Source organism: Trachypithecus francoisi, unplaced genomic scaffold (assembly GCF_009764315.1).
Source record: "Trachypithecus francoisi isolate TF-2019V2 unplaced genomic scaffold, Tfra_2.0 Lachesis_group2, whole genome shotgun sequence".
Lineage (NCBI taxonomy): Eukaryota > Metazoa > Chordata > Mammalia > Primates > Cercopithecidae > Trachypithecus > Trachypithecus francoisi.
The window spans coordinates 117772805-117793241 of NW_022681465.1; the positions used below are offsets into that span (position 1 = coordinate 117772805).

The following is a 20437-nucleotide window of genomic DNA, read 5'->3' on the forward strand; positions in this document are numbered from 1 at the left end:
CCTGTTTGGAAAACCAGAAGAATTTCTGTTATTGCTCAGAAGAACATTTCTATCACAATGCTTTATTTTAATTTCATTTATGATAATAATAAATAAAATTATTCTTTACAGACATCCTATGCTCAGCTCCTTGCAGCAACATGTCTTTCAAAACTTGTCAGCCGTGTCAGTCCTTTACCTATTGAGCAGAGGATGGACATCAGTAAGTGGCTTATTATGCTTTTTCACTAACTGTGCTTTAGAAATCTTCTTCTTTTAAATATACTAAACTGTTACTAGGATTGCAAATTTTTTGAGTCTGTCATTTTTTAAAACATGAGTATCAAGTCTCATTTACTCATCTATTGATGAACAATGTTGTGTTACATAAAGCAATCTCTAATCAAAAAAGCTTTTTTTTTTTTGAGACAGAGTCTTGCTCTGTGGCCAGGCTGGAGTGCAGTGGCGCAATCTCAACTCACTGCAAGCTCCACCTCCTGGGTTCAAGCAATTCTCCTGCCTCAGCCTCCCAAGTAGCTGGGACTACAGGTGTGCGATACCATGCCCAGCTAATTTTTGTATTTTTAGTAGAGACAGGGTTTCACCATATTGACCAGGATGGTCTTGATCTCTTGACCTCGTGATCCACCCGCCTTGGCCTCCCAAAGTGCTAGGATTACAGGCGTGAGCCACCGCGCCTGGCCAAAAAAGCATGTATTTAATAGTAAACAATAACTAGCATTTTGTGTACTATTTGTTAAGATTTGTGCTATCTCATTTTATCCACCAAATAAGATTTTTGAGTTATCCTCATTTCAAAATTAGCATACTTTTAATTTCAGGTTTTCAGCTGACTTTAGCTATAGTATACAGTAGGTTAAGACTCATGTCTATGACTTTTACTCGAAGAACAGCAGTAAAGTACAGAAGTCTTCTATATTTAGCCAAGATTTATTTCAGTAGAAGATAATCTTCTCTGACTACTTTTTGAGATTGGAATAAGCCTTTAAAGATAAACCTCAAAATTCTCATTTTATGGTAATATCGTCCATTTCAGTTCCCTAGGTTTGGCATAGGAGATAGTGACTGTACTGGTGTGTGACTCTTTTCCTGGAGATTTCTTCCTGAAAAATGTAAGAGCTGTTGGTAAGAGCAGACTTGCAGTGGTGATAGTTGATCTCCGGTCTACAAAGATTTTGTAACTCCTTGGAAAGCCTCTTATAATCATTCTTCACCTCTTTGTAGCTAAAAATTTAGAGTAGTTGAAATCTGTAGGAATGCACTTCTGGGGGCCAAAAATGTGACTGACTTGGGAACAGTTCTTAAACTAATTAGCTGTAATATAGTTTTGTGAATTTATTGCACTGATCCTGCACCTTGTGGTATATTTGTCCCTATTACATAAGTGTTGTTTTGTCTTCTTTAATACTGCTTGTAAACAGTAGTGCCCATTGAAACATATTTGATTTTTTTTAAATGTTTCATATGAAAACTACCTGTTAGCTTTATTAGATCTTGAATTTCTCCAAGATCCGTATCTTGAAACCTTCACTCTCCACCTTTTTTTTTTTTTTTTTTTTTGCCATATCCAGTCTCTCTCATGATTTCCTCGATTGGCTCTGTTCTAAATCCTGTGAAGTCATGTACAACATCTGGACAGAGCTCCTCCAGCAGGAATTTATTGTTTCAGGCTTGATGGCTTTCATGGCTTTTTCTGTAACAACAGTGGCATCCTCAGTGGTAAAATCCTTCCAGACTTTCATGAATGTTCTCTCTGAGGGAGTTCTCTTCCATAGTGTTGACAATCCTTTTTATACAGTACCGTGTGTCATGAGCTTTGAATAAAGGTCCTTATGACCCCCTAATTTAGAGGCTAAATTAGAGATGTGTTTGGGTGCACATAGACCACTTTAATGTCCTCATTGAACTCATGGGGTTCTGAGTGGCCAGGGACATTGTCCAATATGAAAGAACTTTAAAACGTATTCCCTTACCTGCAAGGTATTTAGTAACTTCAGGGACAAAGCATCTATGCCTGGCTAATTTTTTGTGTATTTTTTGTAGAGATGGGGTTTCACTATGTTGCTCAGGCTGGTCTCGAACTGCTGAGCTCAAGCGATCTACCTGCCTCAACCTCCCAAAGTGCTGGGATCATAGGTGTGAGCCACTATGCCTGGCTACATCCGAGTTTTTAAAAAATGTCGTAAGTCTCCAAAAAATTTTCCGATATATTTATTGAAAAAAATCTGCGTGTAAGTGGTTCTGTACAGTTCAAACTCATATTGTTCAAGAGTGAACTGTTACCTTCTTTGGAGAGGTGTCTGTTAAGGTCATCGGCCCATTTTTTTCAGGTTGTATTCTTATTTTTGAGTTTTAAGAGTTCTTTGTGTAGTTTGGAAAATGGTTCCTTTGGTATGTCTTGTGCAAATATTTTCTCCTGATCTGTGGCTTTTTATTCTCTTGACAGTGTCTTTTGCAGAGCAGAAATTTTTCATTTTCATCACAAAGTTTACCTTATTCATTCTTTCTTTTGTGGATCATGTCTTTGGTGTTGCATCTAAAAAGTCATCACTGAACCAAGGTCACTTAGATTTTCTCTTATTTTATCTTCTAGGAGTTTTATAGCTTTATGTTTTACACTCAGGTCTGTGAACCATTTTAATTTTTGTGAAGGGCATATAGTCTGTGTCAAGATTCCATTTTTCCATGTGAATGTCCAGTTGTTCCAGCAGTATTTGCTGAAAAGACTTTTTTCATATTTAAAAGACTCATAACATACTTTGTTTTTCCCTTTGCTCCTTTGTCAGAGATCAATTGACTATATTTATATGGGTCTATTTCTGGGTTTTTTATTCTGTTCTGTTGATTGACATATTAGTTGGTTTTGTGCTGCTGCCACAGAATACCTGAGACTGGGTAATTTATCAAGAAAGAAATGTATTTCTTTCTTTTTTTTTTTTTTTTTGAGATGGAGTCTTGCTCTGTCACCCAGCCTGGAGTGCAATGGTGCTATCTTGGCTCACTGCAAGCTCTGCCTCCCATGTTCAAGCAATTCTCCTGCCTCAGCCTCCAAAGTAGCTGGGACTACAGGTGCGTGCCACCACACCTGGCCAATTTTTTTGTATTTTTAATAGAGATGGGGTTTCACCGTGAGTTAGCCAGGATGGTCTTGATCTCCTGACCTCGTGATCCACCCGCCTCTGCCTCCCAAAGTGCTGGGATTACAGGCGTGAGCCACTGCGCCTGGCTGAAAGAAATGTATTTCTTACAGTTCTGGAGGATGGAAAGTTCAAGATGAAGGGGCTGGCATCTGGTGAGGGCCATCTTGGTGCATTATCCCATGGTGGGAGGGCAAAAAGAAGGCAAAAGAGAGGGATAAAAGGGGGCTGAAATCCTTTTTAAAGGAACCTACTACTGAAATAATGACATTAAACCATTCATATGGGCAAAGCACTCTTGGTGTAATCATCTCTTAAAGATCCTGCCTCTTAAGATGTTACAGTGGTAATTAAGTTTCAGCATGAGTATGGGAGGGGACGGACATTCAAACTGTAGCCGTTGATATGTCATTTCTTTCCCCGATACCACACTCTCTTGATTACCGTAGCTTTATGGTATGCCTTGAAGAGGGGTAGTGTCAGTCTTCCAACTTTTTTCTTCTTCAGTATTGTGTTGGCTATTTTGGGTCTTTTGCCTCTCAATATAACCTTTAGAATCAGTTCATTGATACATACAAAATACGGGGATTTTGATTGGGATTGCATTGAATCTTTGGATCAAGTTGGAAAGTACTGATACCTTGACAGTATTGAGTTTCCTGTCTATGAACATGTAATATGTATTCATTTATTTAGATCTTCTTTGGTTGGTTTTATTATAGTTTTGTAATTTTCCTCATATGGGTCTTGTACATATTTTGTTAGATTTAAACCTAAGTATTAATATTTCATTTTTGAGGGTATAATGTAAATTATTTTGTGTTTTATTTCAAGTTCCACTTGGTGGTAAAGCAGAGTAATTGACTTTGGTAAACATTAACCTGTGTTCTGTAACCTTGCTGTAATCATTTATTAGTTCATAATTTTTTGTCAGTTCTTTCAGATTTTCTACATAGATTATCATGCCATCTGTGAGCACAGACACTTTTATTTCTATTTATTTCTTTCCTAATCTATATGCATTCTATTTCTTCTTCTTACCTTATTGTGTTAGCTAGGACTGACAGTGTTATGTTGCAGAGCAGTGGTGAGAGGGGACATCTTGCCTTTTTCCCAATCTTAGTGAGAAAGCTTCAGGTTTCTCACCATTAAATATGATTTTAGCTGTAGGTTTTTTGTAGATGTACTTTATCAGATTGAGAAAGTTGTCTTCTATTCCTAGTTTGCTGAGAGTTTTTTACCATCAATGCATGTTGAATTTTGTCAAATACTTTTTCTGCATCTATTTATGTTATCATGTGATTTTTCTTTTGGTTCCATGTTCTCTCTCTCTCCTTGTTTTCTTTTGCTGCCCTGTCTTGCTCTCACACTGTCTCTCCAAATAGTTCATAAGCTAACTCTCTACACATAGATTATAGCTTATACTTCTCACTGTTCTTAGAATTTAGGGTTGTTTCCATCAAAGGATTCTTAGTTAAATTTTGAGGTGTGTATCGTCTCTCTCCTTTCCTAAATAACATACTGGTTTTTGGGACCAAGGTAGAAATTGAATGTTTCTCCTTTCTTTTGTATTATTTTTATATTTAGATAGCACACTCTAAAAGACTATCTACAAGTTTGGATTTAGAGTTTTGATTATTTTTATATTTAGATAGCATACTCTAAAAGACTATCTACAAGTTTGGATTTAGAGTTTTGAATTATGAATTATTGTTAAAATATATGGTTTGTCCAATATTTGGAAACAGGAAACAAACAAAAAATCGGAATGAACCAAAATAACCTGACTCAGAGTCCCAGTCATTTCACCTTTTTGACCTTCGTATTTTTGGCCTATAAGACAGAGTAATGGTAATACATAATAGCAGTATCTTCACATTGCTATGAGAGCCACATCAAATATTTGATGGGAAGCACTTCACAATTTCTGACATGCTTCATAAACATTAAATACTGTTGTTACTGAGATTTAGGCTTTTGACATGCAAAGGACCTCTAGTGTGTAGCTTTCCAATTTTCTACTGACTTTTGTCTGGGGTTTTTTCCCAGCTGTTTGTTGTGGTTGTTGTCCTCCCATGTATCTTCCTGAACATTTCCATTTCTTCTTAGTATGGCTTTTCTCTATTGTGCCAGTGAGGAGAAGATTGCTGGTGTTTTAAATGATTGTAATTATTGGTGCTTACTGAATTGGAACAATCTTATAGTTTGTATAAAAAGCATAACATGAGAATATTTTGTCTAAAACATTCAGCTGAAGTAACGGAAACATATTCTAGTGAATTTTTTTTTCTGCTTTAGATAATGAATTTATTTATCAGGAACCTTTGTTTGGGCAGTCTGGGAGCGTGTCCTTGTTGGTATCTAGCTGTCAATGTGAAGCTTGGGTTGTCTCCCATTTGTTTGTTTTATTATTATTTTGAGTTTGCCCTCCTCCTAGTGGTTACCACTACCCATATATGGTTTGCCTGTACCCACTCCAAAATGAGCATTTTCAAGATATTAAAAATAAAAGTGTAATTGAAGTAAATACACTGGATTTTCTTTTATATTCAGGAAGCAGTGTCATCTTCTTAAGTTTTGTTATTGAAACAAAAGATTACATGCAACAAAGCTTAGAACCATATTACTGTGATTCATAAGAGAAACCTCTCTGAAATGTGTCCTAATGCTAAGGAAATTATGCTTTTTTTCAAAATATATTTTATCTTTTTAATTGTATAACAATATTTTAATAATAAAAATTAAGGTTGAAGTATAATAGTTAACAAGAACTTTTTTAAATATCAAGAATCTTACTACAATTATCAAGAATGCTTGTTGAGTACATTCTTAGATTTTGGAGTTGTTTCCATCAAGGCTGTTTTTAATTAAATATTGAGGTATTTACCTTTTCTTTACTCTTTTCCCAAATGGCATGCTGGCCTTTCAGGCCAAAGTGGAAATGGAGTTTTTTCTCTTTTAAAAATTCTTCTTGTAATTTTCTGAGAGACTTCTTGATGTATTTGTTATCTGACTTCAACTAGAAAGTCAACTATTATCTGACAGTCAACTAGAAAGCTCATAACTGAATTTACTACCCACTGTTAACAGTTATGGTGTATTACCTTTATTACAAGCTTGACTTTCCTATTCTACTCATGCTTTCTTGAATTAATATATTTATTTTATCATATTGTACTATTTGTGTTTGTTTTTTTGGGACAGGATCTCAGTCTGTCACCCAGGCTGAAGTGCAGTGGCACCGTCATTCTCAGCATCCCGAGTAGCTAGGACAGTAGGTGCATGTCACAATACCCAGCTAGTGTTTTAACAATTTTTTGTAGAGACGGGGTTTATTTGTATTTTTAATGCTACCTCAAGAAGACAGTGTATAGTCACTTTTGCTGTAATATGACATGTTCCTAAAAGTGACTGTGCTATGCAGTGCTGCATAATAAAAAGCACAGTGCTTATGAGAGAAATTAGATTATGAAAATAAAATTTAAAAGTCTTGTCAGTGACATATTTTAAAAAAGGTAGAAATCAAATCAAAGGTTAGTAGAGTTTTACACATGTTAAATGGTTAAGAAAAACATAGTACAATAAATATGACACTCTATCTTCGGAAAGACCTGAAATTTGTTCATAGAAGTGGGCCTCAGAAGGGTTGCAGTTTGTGAGTTATTGTAAAGTGGTAAAAGAAAGATGATCTGAAATAGTATGGAAAAATATAATACCAGATAAGGATGGGTGGGGTTGATGATACATAGTAGATGTTTGAGGTGTATGCATTTTGTTGGTAGCTTAGTTCAATTTGGCCTCTATATTAGTAGGTTCTCACAATGCTATAAAGAAATATCTGAGACTGGGTGATTTATAAAGAAAAGAAGTTTAATTGGCTCATGGTTCTGCAGGCTGTACAGGTAGCCTGGCTGGGGAGGCCTCAGGAAACTTCCAATCATGGCAGTAGGTAAAGGGGAAGCTGGCATGTTTTACATGGCTGGAGCAGGAGGAAGAGAGAAGGGGGAGGTACTACACACTTTAAACAAGAAGATCTAGTGAAAATTACTATCATGAGAACATCAAGATGGTAATCTGCCCCCATAATCCAATCATCTCCCAACAACAGGTCCCTCCTCCAACACTTGGGACATGAGACTTGGGCAGGGACACAAATCCAAACCATATCAGCCTGGTTTCAGTTTTCTGCATTCACCTAGCATTTTTTGATAGATAAAATCATGCAGAAACAAAAGTGATGTATACAACAGAAGTGTTCTATTCAAGTTTTTCCCTAATATATCAAATGCATTGGAACAAATTTGCTTTTCCAAAACAAGCCTAATAAAATAACTATATAAATAAATATATATCTTGAGTAGAGCTATTAACTTTTTGTCACAGTGTCACAGCATGTCATTGCCGCCTCTTTTTCTGTTTTTTTTTTTTTTTCCTCCCCCACAAATACTGCAACTTTTTGTTTAAAGTTGACAAAAATCTTTTTTTTGTTTGACTTTAAGTTCTGGGATACGTTTGCTGAACATGGAGGTTTGTTACATAGGTATATATGTGTCATGGTGTTTTGCTGTACCTATCAACCTGTCATCTAGGTTTTAAGCCCTGCATGTATTAGGTATTTGTCTTAATGCTCTCCCTCCCCTTCCCCCCACCCCCACCTCTCTTTCTTCATATGATTCACACTATGTTGTTTCTGAAAAGTCCAAATGATCATGGAGTGTTTTCTTTGTAGGAAACTACATTCTGAATTATGTGGCATCACAACCCAAGCTGGCCCCCTTTGTCATCCAAGCTCTTATTCAAGTCATTGCTAAAATCACTAAGTTGGGGTGGTTTGAGGTTCAGAAAGAGCAATTTGTCTTCAGAGAAATTATTGCTGATGTGAAGAAGTTTCTCCAGGTAAGAAGTTGTTGCTACGTTGTTAGAACATCACTACTTGCTTTTTTGGTTTAGAATGCTGCTCTTCTTAACGCCATATGGTTTGTTTTGTGACTACTAGTACCATGTTAATTAAGATTTATTATTTATCCTCTGGATCCTTTATCATTTATTGTCAGTAAATGAGGGTCCTGCTGTTACACAATTTCCAGACCAGAAGAATGTAAATAATCATGTTTTCTAATTTCAAAATGTATGTTCGTTTATGACATGTATGTCTATGTACTGTATATATATAAAATATGTATATAATGCTTTTCATAGATTATGTAATTAAATGTTTGTCACAACCTAAAATGAAATGGATTTTATTTTGTAAATAAGAAAACAGGCTTAGAGGGGTTAAATTTCTGTAAGATTGCATGGTGGTGACTGATTAAAGCATGCAACTAGCACTTTTAACAAGCCTCCAACTTATGATACATTTTTAAATTTTTACGCTATACCACATTGACTATATTAGTTTCTCAAGAATGTTTTCAATTTGATCATTACACGTTGTGTATAGGTATCAAATAGGTACAGCTATTATTTGTCAATAAAGAATGGTTATTTTAAAAACAATATTTTTAACCTAAGTGATTAAAATAAAGTCATAGCATATGCACATTTAACTTACATAAATTCAGATATATGGACTGCCAAAAAAAAAAAAAAAAAAAAAGAAAGAAAGGTAGGAAAGCATTAAACTAAATTATGCCAGTGATTCCATGTCCTGAGATGATTTAGGGAAACCTGAATCTGCTCTTGTTTCCTGTTAACTCTTACTTAGGATGAGTGTCATGCCTTGCTCAGTATGATTCAGATATTTGAAGATATATGTATATATTTTTTCATACAAACGTAATTCCCAAGTAGAAGAAAACTATTTTATCTGATGTCCAGCTAAAGAAACGACCTGGGCTGGGCATGGTGGCTCACATCTATAATCCCAGCACTTTGGGAGGCTGAGGAGGGTGGATCACAAGGTCAGGAGATCGAGACCATCCTGGCTAACATGGTGAAATCTCGTCTCTACTAAAAACACAAAAAATTAGCTGGGCGTGGTGGCGGGCGCCTGTAGTCCCAGCTACTTGGGAGGCTGAGGCAGGAGAACAGCGTGAACCCGGTAGGTGGAGCTTGCAGTGAGCGGAGATCGTACCACTGCACTCCAACCTGGGTGACAAAGCGAGATTCCGTCTCAAAAAAAAAAACCCAAAAAACAAGGAACATGATCTGTTAGTATTCTTGAGGAAAAATTGACAGTTTTGATTAATAGAGAGATGGTTCAATTTTGGTTCATGGTTGAGTATGGGCAATTTTGACTTTCGGAGATTTTACTTTTATGCAGTAACTTTAGGATTCAACCCCTGTGTAAGAAATAACTTCATCATATAGTGCAGTGCTGGAAACCTCAGAATATGAAATGCTAGGTTATGCTGCTTCTGTCTTATCCATGTTGTTAAAACCTGGTTAACAAATATTTGATCGTTTAGAACTTTACAGGAATAAGTGTTCCTAGCTCTGAGGGGGTCAGTTTATACTAGGGCAGAAGGGTAGTTTATTCAGGACAAGTATGAACTTCACACTTCAGAGTTGCATTTGTAATTTTGGCAAGCACAGTAGCATCCCCCTTTTGTCTTTTACTAAGATTATTCATCAAAACTTATTTGAGTAGACAAGAAGCGACCATGCAATTCTTTTAAAATAAAATCAAGATTGAAACTGAATGAAATTCTTGTTGGCTAACATATCTCAAGCTCCCTCTTTAGTGGCCAGTAAGCTCAACTTAAATTGGGATTCAATGTACTTTTACCAGTTCTAGAAGACCAAAAGAACCAAAATGTTTTAGCTTGAAAGTTTATTATATAATAGTATCACCACAGAATAGTTAGTACTTGTTTTCTAGATATATATATCTCTGGAGATAGATATATATATATATATACCTTTCTTGACCTAACCCTGACCCTGCATCATGAGAAAGTCAATTTTGGCTTTAGTGTTTTAGTATTCTAGAATATTACCGTATGGTTCCTTTGGGTATTAGTAGCTTTTGTGAATTTTGTCCTAAAAATTATTTTAAGTTTGTCACATCTTTAACAGCCTGAACTTTTGTGTGTTCTTTTTTCTATTATTACAGCCCTCTTGCTGCCACACTCCAAACATACTTATGTGTCTCCTTTCTACTTATATACTCAGGAGATCCTACTGTCATTTAGGGCAGTGCTATTCAAATTACTGGTCTTCAGCACAATAAGGAGCTTATGTAAGACTGTAAATGAACATAGTAACTTCTTCATTGAGAAAGACTTGCTATGAAAAAAAAAAGCCAGCTTGTTAGAACAAGAGATTTGAATTAGTTACTGAGCTATTTATTATTTTTTTATTGAGTGCCTCTATCTCAGTAGGCTTTAAGCAAATTATACAGCTAAAAGCATTTCTTGCTTATTTTTAATCTTGGTCTTATAAAAAGTATTAAGCTAAATTCTTGTATTTTGAAACTTAGTTTATTATTTGTCCTAAGTGCTGGAACCATTTTGTTGAGTATCTTGCATTTATAAGGTAGGAGCTTTTTCCCATTTAGCTCGGTGTACCTAAATTTATCCTTCAAAAAATAGGTTTGAAATTATTTTGTTTATAGAAATCATAGTGATTTTTATTTATATTTTAAAATTTTATTTCAATTTTATGATTAAGTAAATGTGGTGTTTTAGTCTTTAATTATTTGTAAATATTACTTGGTGCACACATTAAGAACCAATCATTTGTCTCCACTTAGACTAAACTTTGCTATTTTCTCCAAAGGGTACTGTGGAACACTGCGAAATAGGAGTAATAATCCTTTCTGAATTGACTCAGGAAATGAACCTGGTAAGCAAGCCTTTCCATCTAACAGGAGCCTGAGTTTGTTTAAGTAATGCTGTTTCTTTTCTGCATTTATCTGTGGCAAAATAGACAGCCTTCTTTTTGTGGCATAAAACTCTGAATAATCAAGTTTTTTTGTGTCTGTCTGTTTTATTGATGGGGTAATTAAGTGGTGGAATATTTGCATTGTTATTGAAAATATCTGCAACAGTACAGAGTATTACAAAGAACAGAGAATTAGACATGGTTCTTGCTACATGGGCACTTGGAGAATTGTCCTTTACCTCATATATCATAATACGCTAACCATAAGAAATATATGCAAAAGAGAAACAAACCTTTATTCACTTACAAATAAAATAGAGGTGGTTTGAGGAATTGGTTCTCAACAGTGGATATGCAGTAGTACTCATAAAAAAAACAGGCCTTTTTTTGGCTGGGCGTGGTGGCTGGCGCCTATAATCCCAGCACTTTGGGAGGCTGAGGCAGGTGGATCACCTGAGGTGAGGAGTTCGAGACCAGCCTGGCCAACATGGAGAAACTCCATCTCTACTAAAAATACAAAAATTAGCCAGGCATGGTGATGGGCGCCTGTAATCTCAGCTACTGGGGAGGCTGAGGCAGGAGAATTGCTTGAACCCGGGAGGCGGAGGTTGCAGTGAGCTGAGATTGTGCCACTGCACTGCACCCTGGGTGACAGAGCAAGACTCAGTCTCAAACAACAGCAGCAACAACAACAATGAACAATACAGGCCTTTTGGGTTGCAGGCAGAATGCAGAGGCCGGTGTGGCTCACAAGCGCCCCCAGCTGGCTGTGCACCAGCATGACCCAGTTAGTGGTCATATTGGTTGGCCGATGCGAAAACCAGATCAGCTGCTGCTTCTGGGACCTGGTGCTAAGGGAGCATGCTGCGGTCACCCAGAAAGGAATTTATTATGAGACAATAAGCAGCTTTTTTAGAAATGTGTATACCAGCCGTCTTGATTGGCATGGAAGAAGGGATAGTGAGTGAAATTCTTCAGGGACCAGTGAGAGATGTATTTGATACCAAACAGCTCATCACTGATATTTCTGGCTCAGGAAATAATTGGGCTGTGGATCACAAAGTTTTTGGCAGTCTTTTTCAAGACCAGGTTTTAGAGAAACTCAAAGTTGGCAGAGCACTGTGATTGCTTACAGTGTTTCTTTATAATACATTCCGTGGGAGGAGAATCAGGATCTGGACTCGGCACATTTCTTCTTCTTTTTTATTATTTTTTAAAATATTCTATTGCATGTGTGTGTATGTACAACCATATTTTCTTTATTATTGTAGTTTAAGTTCTGGGATACATGTGCAGAATGTGCAGGTTTGTTGCATAGATATACATGTGCTACGATGGTTTGCTGCACCCATCAACCAGCCATCTACATTAGTTATTTCTCCTAATGCTATCCTTCCCCTAGCCCCCTAACCCCCAATAGGCCCCAGTGTGTGCTGTTTCCCTCCCTGTGTCCATGTGTTCTCATTGTTCAACTCTCACTTATGAGTGAGAACATACGGTGTTCGGTTTTCTGTTCCTGTGTTAGTTTGCTGAGAATGATGGTTTCCAGCTTCATCCATGTCCCTGCAAAGGATATGAACTCATCCTTTTTTATGGCTGCATAGTATTCCATGGTGTATATGTGCCACATTTTCTTTATCCAATCTATCATTGATGGACATTTGGGTTGGTTCCAAATCTTTGCTATTGTGAATAGTGCTGTAATAAACATATGTGTGCATGTGTCTTTATAGTAGAATGATTTATAATCCTTTGGGTGTATACCCAGTAATGGGATTACTGGGTCAAATGGTATTTCTGGTTCTAGATCCTTGAGGAATCGCCACACTGTCTTCCACAATGGTTGAACTAATTTACACTCCCATCAACAATGTAAAAGTGTTCCTATTTCTCCATATCCTCTCCAGCATCTATTGTTTTATGACTTTTTAATGATTGCAAATCTAGCTGGCGTGAGGTGAGATCTTGCTTTATGAATCTGAGTGCTCCTGTATTGGGTGCATATATATTTAGGAGAGTTAGCTCTTCTTGTTGCATTGATCCCTTTAACATTATGTAATGCCCTTCTTTGTCTCCTTTGATGGTATCTCATTGTAGTTTTGATTTGCATTTCTCTAATGACCGTTGATGAGCTTTTTTTCATATGGTTGTTGGCCACATAAATGTCTGCTTTTGAGAAATGTCTGTTCATACATATCCTTTGCCCACTTTCTGATGGTTTTTTAAATTGTTGTTGTAAATTTGTTTAAGTTCCTTGTAGATTCTGGATATTAGCCCTTTGTCAGATGGATATATTGTAAAAATTTTCTCCCATTCTGTAGGTTGCCTGTTCACTCTGATGATAGTGTCTTTTGCTGTGCAGAAGCGCTTTAGTTTAATTAGATCCCATTTGTCAATTTTGGCTTTTGTTGTCATTGCTTTTGGTGTTTTAGTCATGAAGTGTATGCCCAGGCCTATGTCCTTAAGGGTATTGCCTAGGTTAGGGTTTTTATGGTATTAGGTCTTATGTTTAAGTCTTTAATCCATCTTGATTTAATTTTTGTATAAGGTGTCAGGTAAGGGCCCAGTTTCAGTTTTCTGTATATGGCTAGCCAGTTTTCCCAATACCATTTATTAAATAGGGAATCATTTCTTGTTTTTGTCAGGTTGTCAAAAATCAGATGGTTGCAGATGTGGGGCATTATTTCTGAGGCTTCTATTCTGTTCCATTAGTCTACATATCTGTTTTGGTACCAGTACCATGCTGTTTTGGTTACTGTAGCCTTGTAATATAGTTTGAAGTCAGGTAGCGTGATGCCTCCAGCTTTGTTCTTTTTGCTTAGGATTGTATTGGCTATATGGGCTCTTTTTTGGTTCCATATGAAATTTAAAATAGCTTTATCTAATTCTTTGAAGAAAGTCAGTGGTAGCTTGATGGGGATAGCATTGAATCTATAAATTACTTTGGGCAGTATGGCCATTTTCACAATACTGATCCATGAGCATGGACTGTTTTTGCATTTGTTTGTATCCTCTCTTATTTACTTGAGCAGTGGTTTGTAGTTCTCCTTGAAGAGGTCCTTCACACCCTTTGTGAGTTGGATTCCTAGATATTTCATTCCCTTTGTATCAGTTGTGAATGGGAGTTCACTCATGATTTGGCTCTCTGTTATTGGTGTATGGGAGCGCTTGTGATTTTTGCACATTGATTTTGTATCCTGAGATTTTGCTGAAGTTGCTTATCAGCTTAAGGAGTTTTGGGGCTGAGATGATGGGGTTTTCTAAATATACAATCATGTCATCTGCAAACAGACAATTTGACTTCCTATCTTCCTATCTGAATACCTTTATTTCTTTCTCTTACCTGATTGCCCTGGCCAGAACTTCCAATACTACGTTGAATAGGAGTGGTGAGAGAGGGAATCCTTGTCTTGTGCCGGTTTTCAAAGGGAATGCTTCCAGCTTTTACCCATTCTGTATGCTATTGGCTGTGGGTCTGTCATAAATAGCTCTTATTATTTTGAGATGTGTTCCATCAATACCTAGTATATTGAGAGTGTTTAGCATGAAGTGTTGTTGAATTTTATCAAAGGCCTTTTCTGCCTCTATTGAGAAAATCATGTGGTTTTTGTCATTGGTTCTGTTTATATGATGGATTATGTTTATTGATTTACATATGTTGAACCAGCTTTGCATCCCAGAGATGAAGCCGACTTGATTGTGGTAGATAAGCTCTTTGATGTGCTGCTGAATTTGGCTTGCCAGTATTTTATTGAGGATTTTTGAGTTGATGTTCATCAGGTTTAGTGGCCTGAAATTTTCTTTTTTTGTTGTGTCTCTGCCAGGATTTGGTATCAGGATGATGCTGGCCTCATAAAATGAATTAGGGAGGAGTCCTTCTTTTTCTATTGATTGAAATAGTTTCAGAAGGAGTGGTACCAGCTCCTCTTTGTAACTCTGGTAGAATTAGGTTGTGAATTTGTCTGATCCCAGGCTTTTTTTGGTTGGTAAGCTATTAATTATTGCCTCAATTTCAGAGCCTGTTATTGGTCTATTCAGGGATTCAACTTCTTCCTGATTTAGCCTTGGGAAGTCTATGTGTCCAGGAATTTATCTATTTCTTCTAGATTTTCTAGTTTATTTGCGTAGAGGTGTTTATAGTGTTCTCTGATGGTAGTTTGTGTTTCTGTGGGATCAGTGGTGATCTCCCCTTTATCATTTTTTATTGTGTCTGTTTGATTTTTCTCTCTCTCTTTTTTTAATTTTTTATTAGTCTGACTAGTGGTCTATCTATTCTGTTAATCTTTTCAAAGAACCAGCTCCTGGATTCATTGATTTTTTGAAGGGTTTTTTGTGTCTCTGTCTCCTTCAGTTCTGCTCTGATCTTAGTTATTTCTTGTCTTCTGCTAGCTTTTGAATTTTTTTGCTCCAGCTTTTCTAGATCTTTTAATTGTGATGTTAGGGTGTCGATTTGATGTCTTTCCAGCTTTCTGGTTGTGAGCATTTAGTGCTATACATTTCCTTCTAAACACTGCTTTAGCTGTGTCCCAGAGATTCTGATACATTGTGTCTTTGTTCTCATTGGATTTAAATAACTTATTTATTTCTGCCTTAGTTTTGTTATTTACCCCAGTAGTCATTCAGGAGCAGGTTGTTCAGTTTCCATGTAGTTGTGCGGTTTTGGGTGAGTTTCTTAATCCTGAGTTTTAATTTGATTACACTGTGGTCTGAGAGATTGTTATGATTTTGGTTCTTTGCATTTGCCGAGGATTGCTTTACTTCCAATTATGTGGTCAATTTTAGAATAAGTATGATGTGGCGGTGAGAAGAATGTATATTCTGTTGATTTGAGGTGCAGAGTTCTGTAGATGTCTATTGGGTCCACTTGGTCCAGAGCTGAGTTCAAGTCCTGAATATCCTTGTTAATTTTCTTTCTTGTTGATCTCTCTAATATTGATAGTGGGGTGTTAACGTCTCCCACTATTATGTGGGAGTCTCAGTCTCTTTGTAGGTCTCTAAGGACTTGCTTTATGAATCTGGGTGCTCCTGTATTGGATGCATATATATATTTAGGATAGTTAGCTCTTCTTGTTGCATTGATCCCTTTAACATTATGCCTTTCTTTGTCTCCTTTGATCTTTGTTGGTTTAAATTCTGTTTTATCGGAGACTAGGATTGCAACCCCTGCTTTTTTTTGCTTTCCATTTGCTTGGTTAATCTTCCTCCATCCCTTTATTTTGAGCCTATGTGTGTAGGCTACGTGCAAAGGCACGAGATGAGTCTCCTGAATACAGCGTACTGATGGGTCTTGACTCTTTCCAATTTGTCAGTCTGTGTCTTTTAATTGGGGCATTTAGCCCATTTACATTTAAGGTTAGTATTGTTGTATGTGAGTTTGATCCTGTCATTATGAGTCTAGCTGGTTATTTTGCCTGTTAGTTGATGCAGTTTCTTCATAGTGTTGATGGTCTTTATAATTTGGTATGTTTTTGCAGTGGCTGGTACCAGTTTTTCCCTTCCATATTTAGTGCTTCCTTCAGGAGCTCTGGTAAGGCAGTCCTGGTGGTGACAAAACTCTGTAAAGGATTTTATTTCTCCTTTGCTTATGAAGCTTAGTTTGGGTGGATATGAAATTCTGGGTTGAAAATTATTTTCTTTAAGAATGTTGAATGTTGGCCTCCACTCTCTTCTGGCTTGTAGGGTTTCTGCAGAGAGATCTGCTGTTAGTCTGATGGGCTTCCCTTTGTGGGTAACCCAGCCTTTATCTCTGTCTGCCCTTAACATTTTTTCCTTCATTTCAACCTTGGTGAATCTGACGATCGTGTGTGTTGGGGTTGCACTTCCCTAGGAGTGTCTTTGTGGTGTTCTCTGTATTTCCTCAATTTGAACGTTGGCCTGTCTTGCTAGTTTGGGGAAGTTCTCCTGAATAATATCCTGAAGAGTGTTTTCCAACTTGGTTACATTCTCCCTGTCACTTTCAGGTACACCAAACAAACGTAGGTTTGGTCTTTTCACTTAGTCCCATATTTCTTGGAGGCTTTGTTGATTCCTTTTCATTTCTTTTTCTCTAATCTTGTCTTCACATTTTATTTCATTAAGTTGTTCTTCAATCTCTGATCTCCTTTCTTCCGCTTGATCAATTCGGCTATTGATACTTGTGTATGCTTCACAAAATTCTTGTGCTGTGTTTTTCAGCTCCATCAGGTCATTTATGTTCTTCTCTAAACTGGTTATTCCAGTTAGCAATTCCTCTAACCGTATTTCAAGGTTCTTAGCTTCCTTGCATTGGGTTAGAACATGCTCCTTTAGCTCAAAGGAGTTTGTTATTACCCATCTTCTGAAGCCTCCTTCTGTCAGTTTGTCAAACTCATTCTCCGTCCTGTTTTGTTCCCTTGCTGGCGAGAAGTTGTGATCCTTTGGAGGAGAACAGATGTTCCAGTTTTTGGAATTTTCAGCCTTTTTGCACTGGTTTTTCCTCATCTTCGTGGATTAATTTACTTTTGGTCTTTGATGTTGGTGACCTTCGGGTGGGGTTTTTGTGTGGACGTCCATTTCGTTGATGCTGATGCTATTGCTTTCTGTTTGTTAGTTTTCCATCTAACAGTCAGGCCCCTCTGCTGCAGGTCTGCTGGAGTTTGCTGGAGGTCCACTCCAGACACTGTTTGCCTGGGTATCACCAGCGGAGGCTATCACCAGTGGAGGCTGCAGAACAGCAAAGATTGCTGTCTGTTTCTTCCTTTGGAAGCTTTGTTCCAGAGGGGCACCCGCCAGATGCCAGCTGGTGCTCTCCTGTATGAGGTGTCTGTTGACCCCTGCTGGGAGATGTCTCCCAGTCGGGAGGCATGGGGGTCTGTCCCTTAGCAGAGCTTGGGAGATCCCCTGCTCTCTTCAGAGCTGGCAAGGAGGAACATTTACCTCTGCTGAAGCTGTGCCCACAGCTGCCCCTTCCCCCAGGTGCTCTGTTCCAGGGAGATGGGAGTTTTATCTATAAGCCCCTGACAGGTTGCTGCCTTTCTTTCAGAAATGCCCTGCCCAGAGAGGAGGAATCTGCAGAAGCAGTCTGGCTACTGTGGTGGGCTGTGCCCATTTTGAACTTCCTAGTGGCTTTGTTTATACTGTGAGGGCAAAACCGCCTACTCAAGCCTCAGTAATGGTGGATGCCCCTCACCCCCACCAAGCTGGAGCATCCCAGGTTGACTTCAGACTGCTGTACTGGCAGCAAGAATTTCAAGCCAGTTAATCTTAGTTTGCTGAGCTCCGTGGAGGTGGAATCCTCTGCTCTAGACCACTTTTCTCCCTGGCTTCAGCCCCTTTTCCAGGGGAGTGAACGCTTCTGTTTTGCTAGTGTTCCAGTTGCCACTTGGCACATTTCTTTTAAAGATGCTTGAAGATGAATTCCCAGAAGTTTGTAGATTTATGACCTCCATTTATCCTTCCGGTGAGGAGGATATCATAACTTTACCTCATAATGGCATCTTGGCGATGAAGGAACTTAATGAGCATGCAGACTATGTGTTGCCCATTGACAATCTTTATTTGACATCATTAGCAAAATTGACCTCATAGTGAATTCTGGAAAGTTGGGTACAACTGTAGATGCACTTCAAGTGCTGTGACTTTAAAAAGCAGCATAATAAGCCCTCTGTTGCGGTCAACAACATTGTGGCAAATTTGCTCAACCTAACAAGCTCTGCAAGATTTGAAGGGTCCCTTAATAAGGACTGTAATGAAATCAGCATGAATTTGGTTCCTTTTCCTTAGCTTCATTATCTTGTATCAAGCCTAACACCTCTATGTACGCTGGCGGATGTTAGCATTCCTACTAAAAGATTGGATCAGATGTTTTCAGATGCCTTTAGTAAAGATCACGAGCTGCTTCAGGCAGACCCCAAACATAGTCTTTACCTCACCTGCGTGCTCATGGTTAGAGGAAATGTACAGATTTTACATCTTCGCAGAGATATTGAAAGATTAAAATCATCTCTACAATTTGTCTCCTGGAATCAAGAAGGCTAGAAGACCAGCCTGTCCCTCCTATGGGCCATTTTTATTCATTATTAGCTTTAGTAAATAACACACGTGTGAAGCTGACATTCATGGAACTGAAAGAGAGATTCATGAGGCTCTGCAAGAAAAAAGCTCACCTTCATCACTGTCTACAAGTTGAAGGGATGGAAGAAAGCTATTTCACAGAAGCTGTGTTATTTTTATCAGCATTCATATGGGAGTGGCCACAACTGTATGAGTGGATGCCACAAAAAAACAACCTGTGCAAGATTTACCGAGCCTAAGCATAGCTGTGTAAAAAAGAAACCCTCCAAAATACTTTCTTAATTTCACATTGTTTTTTCTCACCTTTCTGTTTCAGCATTTCTTTGAGATTCAGAAAGTCCAGTTTGTTTTTAATGGTAGGAAATATTTTTTTCTAAAAGAGTGATTTCTGTTTAATCACAATTTGTTGATAATACCAATGTGTGAAATTAGTGAAATCGTAGAACCTGAACTTCAGACATTTGTCCTCAGAAAAGTCCCCGTTTCTAAAATTGAGAGAATGGAGTTCTTCAGTATTATGTCATATTTATAACCTCTTATTTAGGCATTTATACACTGATAGTCATCTTCGATAAAAATATTGTACAGATATTTCTCATTTATATTTTGATATTCTATTTAAATTCTCCTGATTCTGTAAAAATAGGTACTGGGAGTAGAGGAACATAATATAAATATTTCTGTGTACTATCCACTAACTATTCAGGGATAGATTTTATTCCAACTATTAAGGAGGTTTTGTTTCTTCTTTAGATAATAACTTGTTTGTTCAAAAGAATTCTAATTTGTATACTTAACATGTATTGGTATTACATTTTTTAAATAATTACTTTCTTATCAAACCAGTTGATTTTATAATAATAAATGTTCATATTAAGAAACAAAACAGGCCTTTTTTCACTTTATGGCTCCTAGCTTGGATTTTTACTCTGTACAGGGGGAGTTTTCAGAAGCTGTACTTCTCCCCAGCAGTGCTTTTGTGATCTGAACATGTTATCACCTGTTCATTTGCACATAACATGGTTCTAAACAGAATGAAAGCAGAAGTTGGGTCCTATGTGGAATAATTTTATAATGAAGAGGAATGTAGTGTTTAAAAACTGTCATCTTCAGTGGTACGTGTTTGCATGTGTGCATGCATGTCCATGCACACATAGAGATGTATATATGTGGAAGAGCTTGCATACCCAGGATCACTTGCCAGCTCCCTTTGGAGTAACAATATAGCCATGTGCATAAAAAAATACAAAAACCATTTTCTACTTGTGTTCAATCAGAAATTAGAAAATATTTTTAGATTTATAGGATGGATTTCTAAAATTTAAAGTGATCTCTTAACTTATCATGGCTGTCACCTTCCTGACTCCTCCACCCCAGAGTATGTGCTGTGTGTTTGTGTGTATGTACATAGGTATGTATTAATAATACTGTGTTGGCAGGGA

The 20437-nt window shown here is 37.4% G+C and overlaps 1 protein-coding gene and 1 pseudogene across 1 annotated transcript in view; both read left to right on the plus strand.

The window, feature by feature from the left end:
- Positions 1 to 20437, plus strand: part of RANBP17 (RAN binding protein 17) — a 455080-nt gene that overhangs the window by 18753 nt on the left and 415890 nt on the right. Inside the window, exons 3-5 of the mRNA XM_033180282.1 lie at positions 112 to 202; positions 7867 to 8033; positions 10860 to 10925. Coding sequence (XP_033036173.1) covers positions 112 to 202; positions 7867 to 8033; positions 10860 to 10925 — 324 coding nt within the window. The remainder of the gene's footprint in view (positions 1 to 111; positions 203 to 7866; positions 8034 to 10859; positions 10926 to 20437) is intronic.
- On the plus strand, positions 11744 to 19248 carry LOC117065443 (annotated as a pseudogene).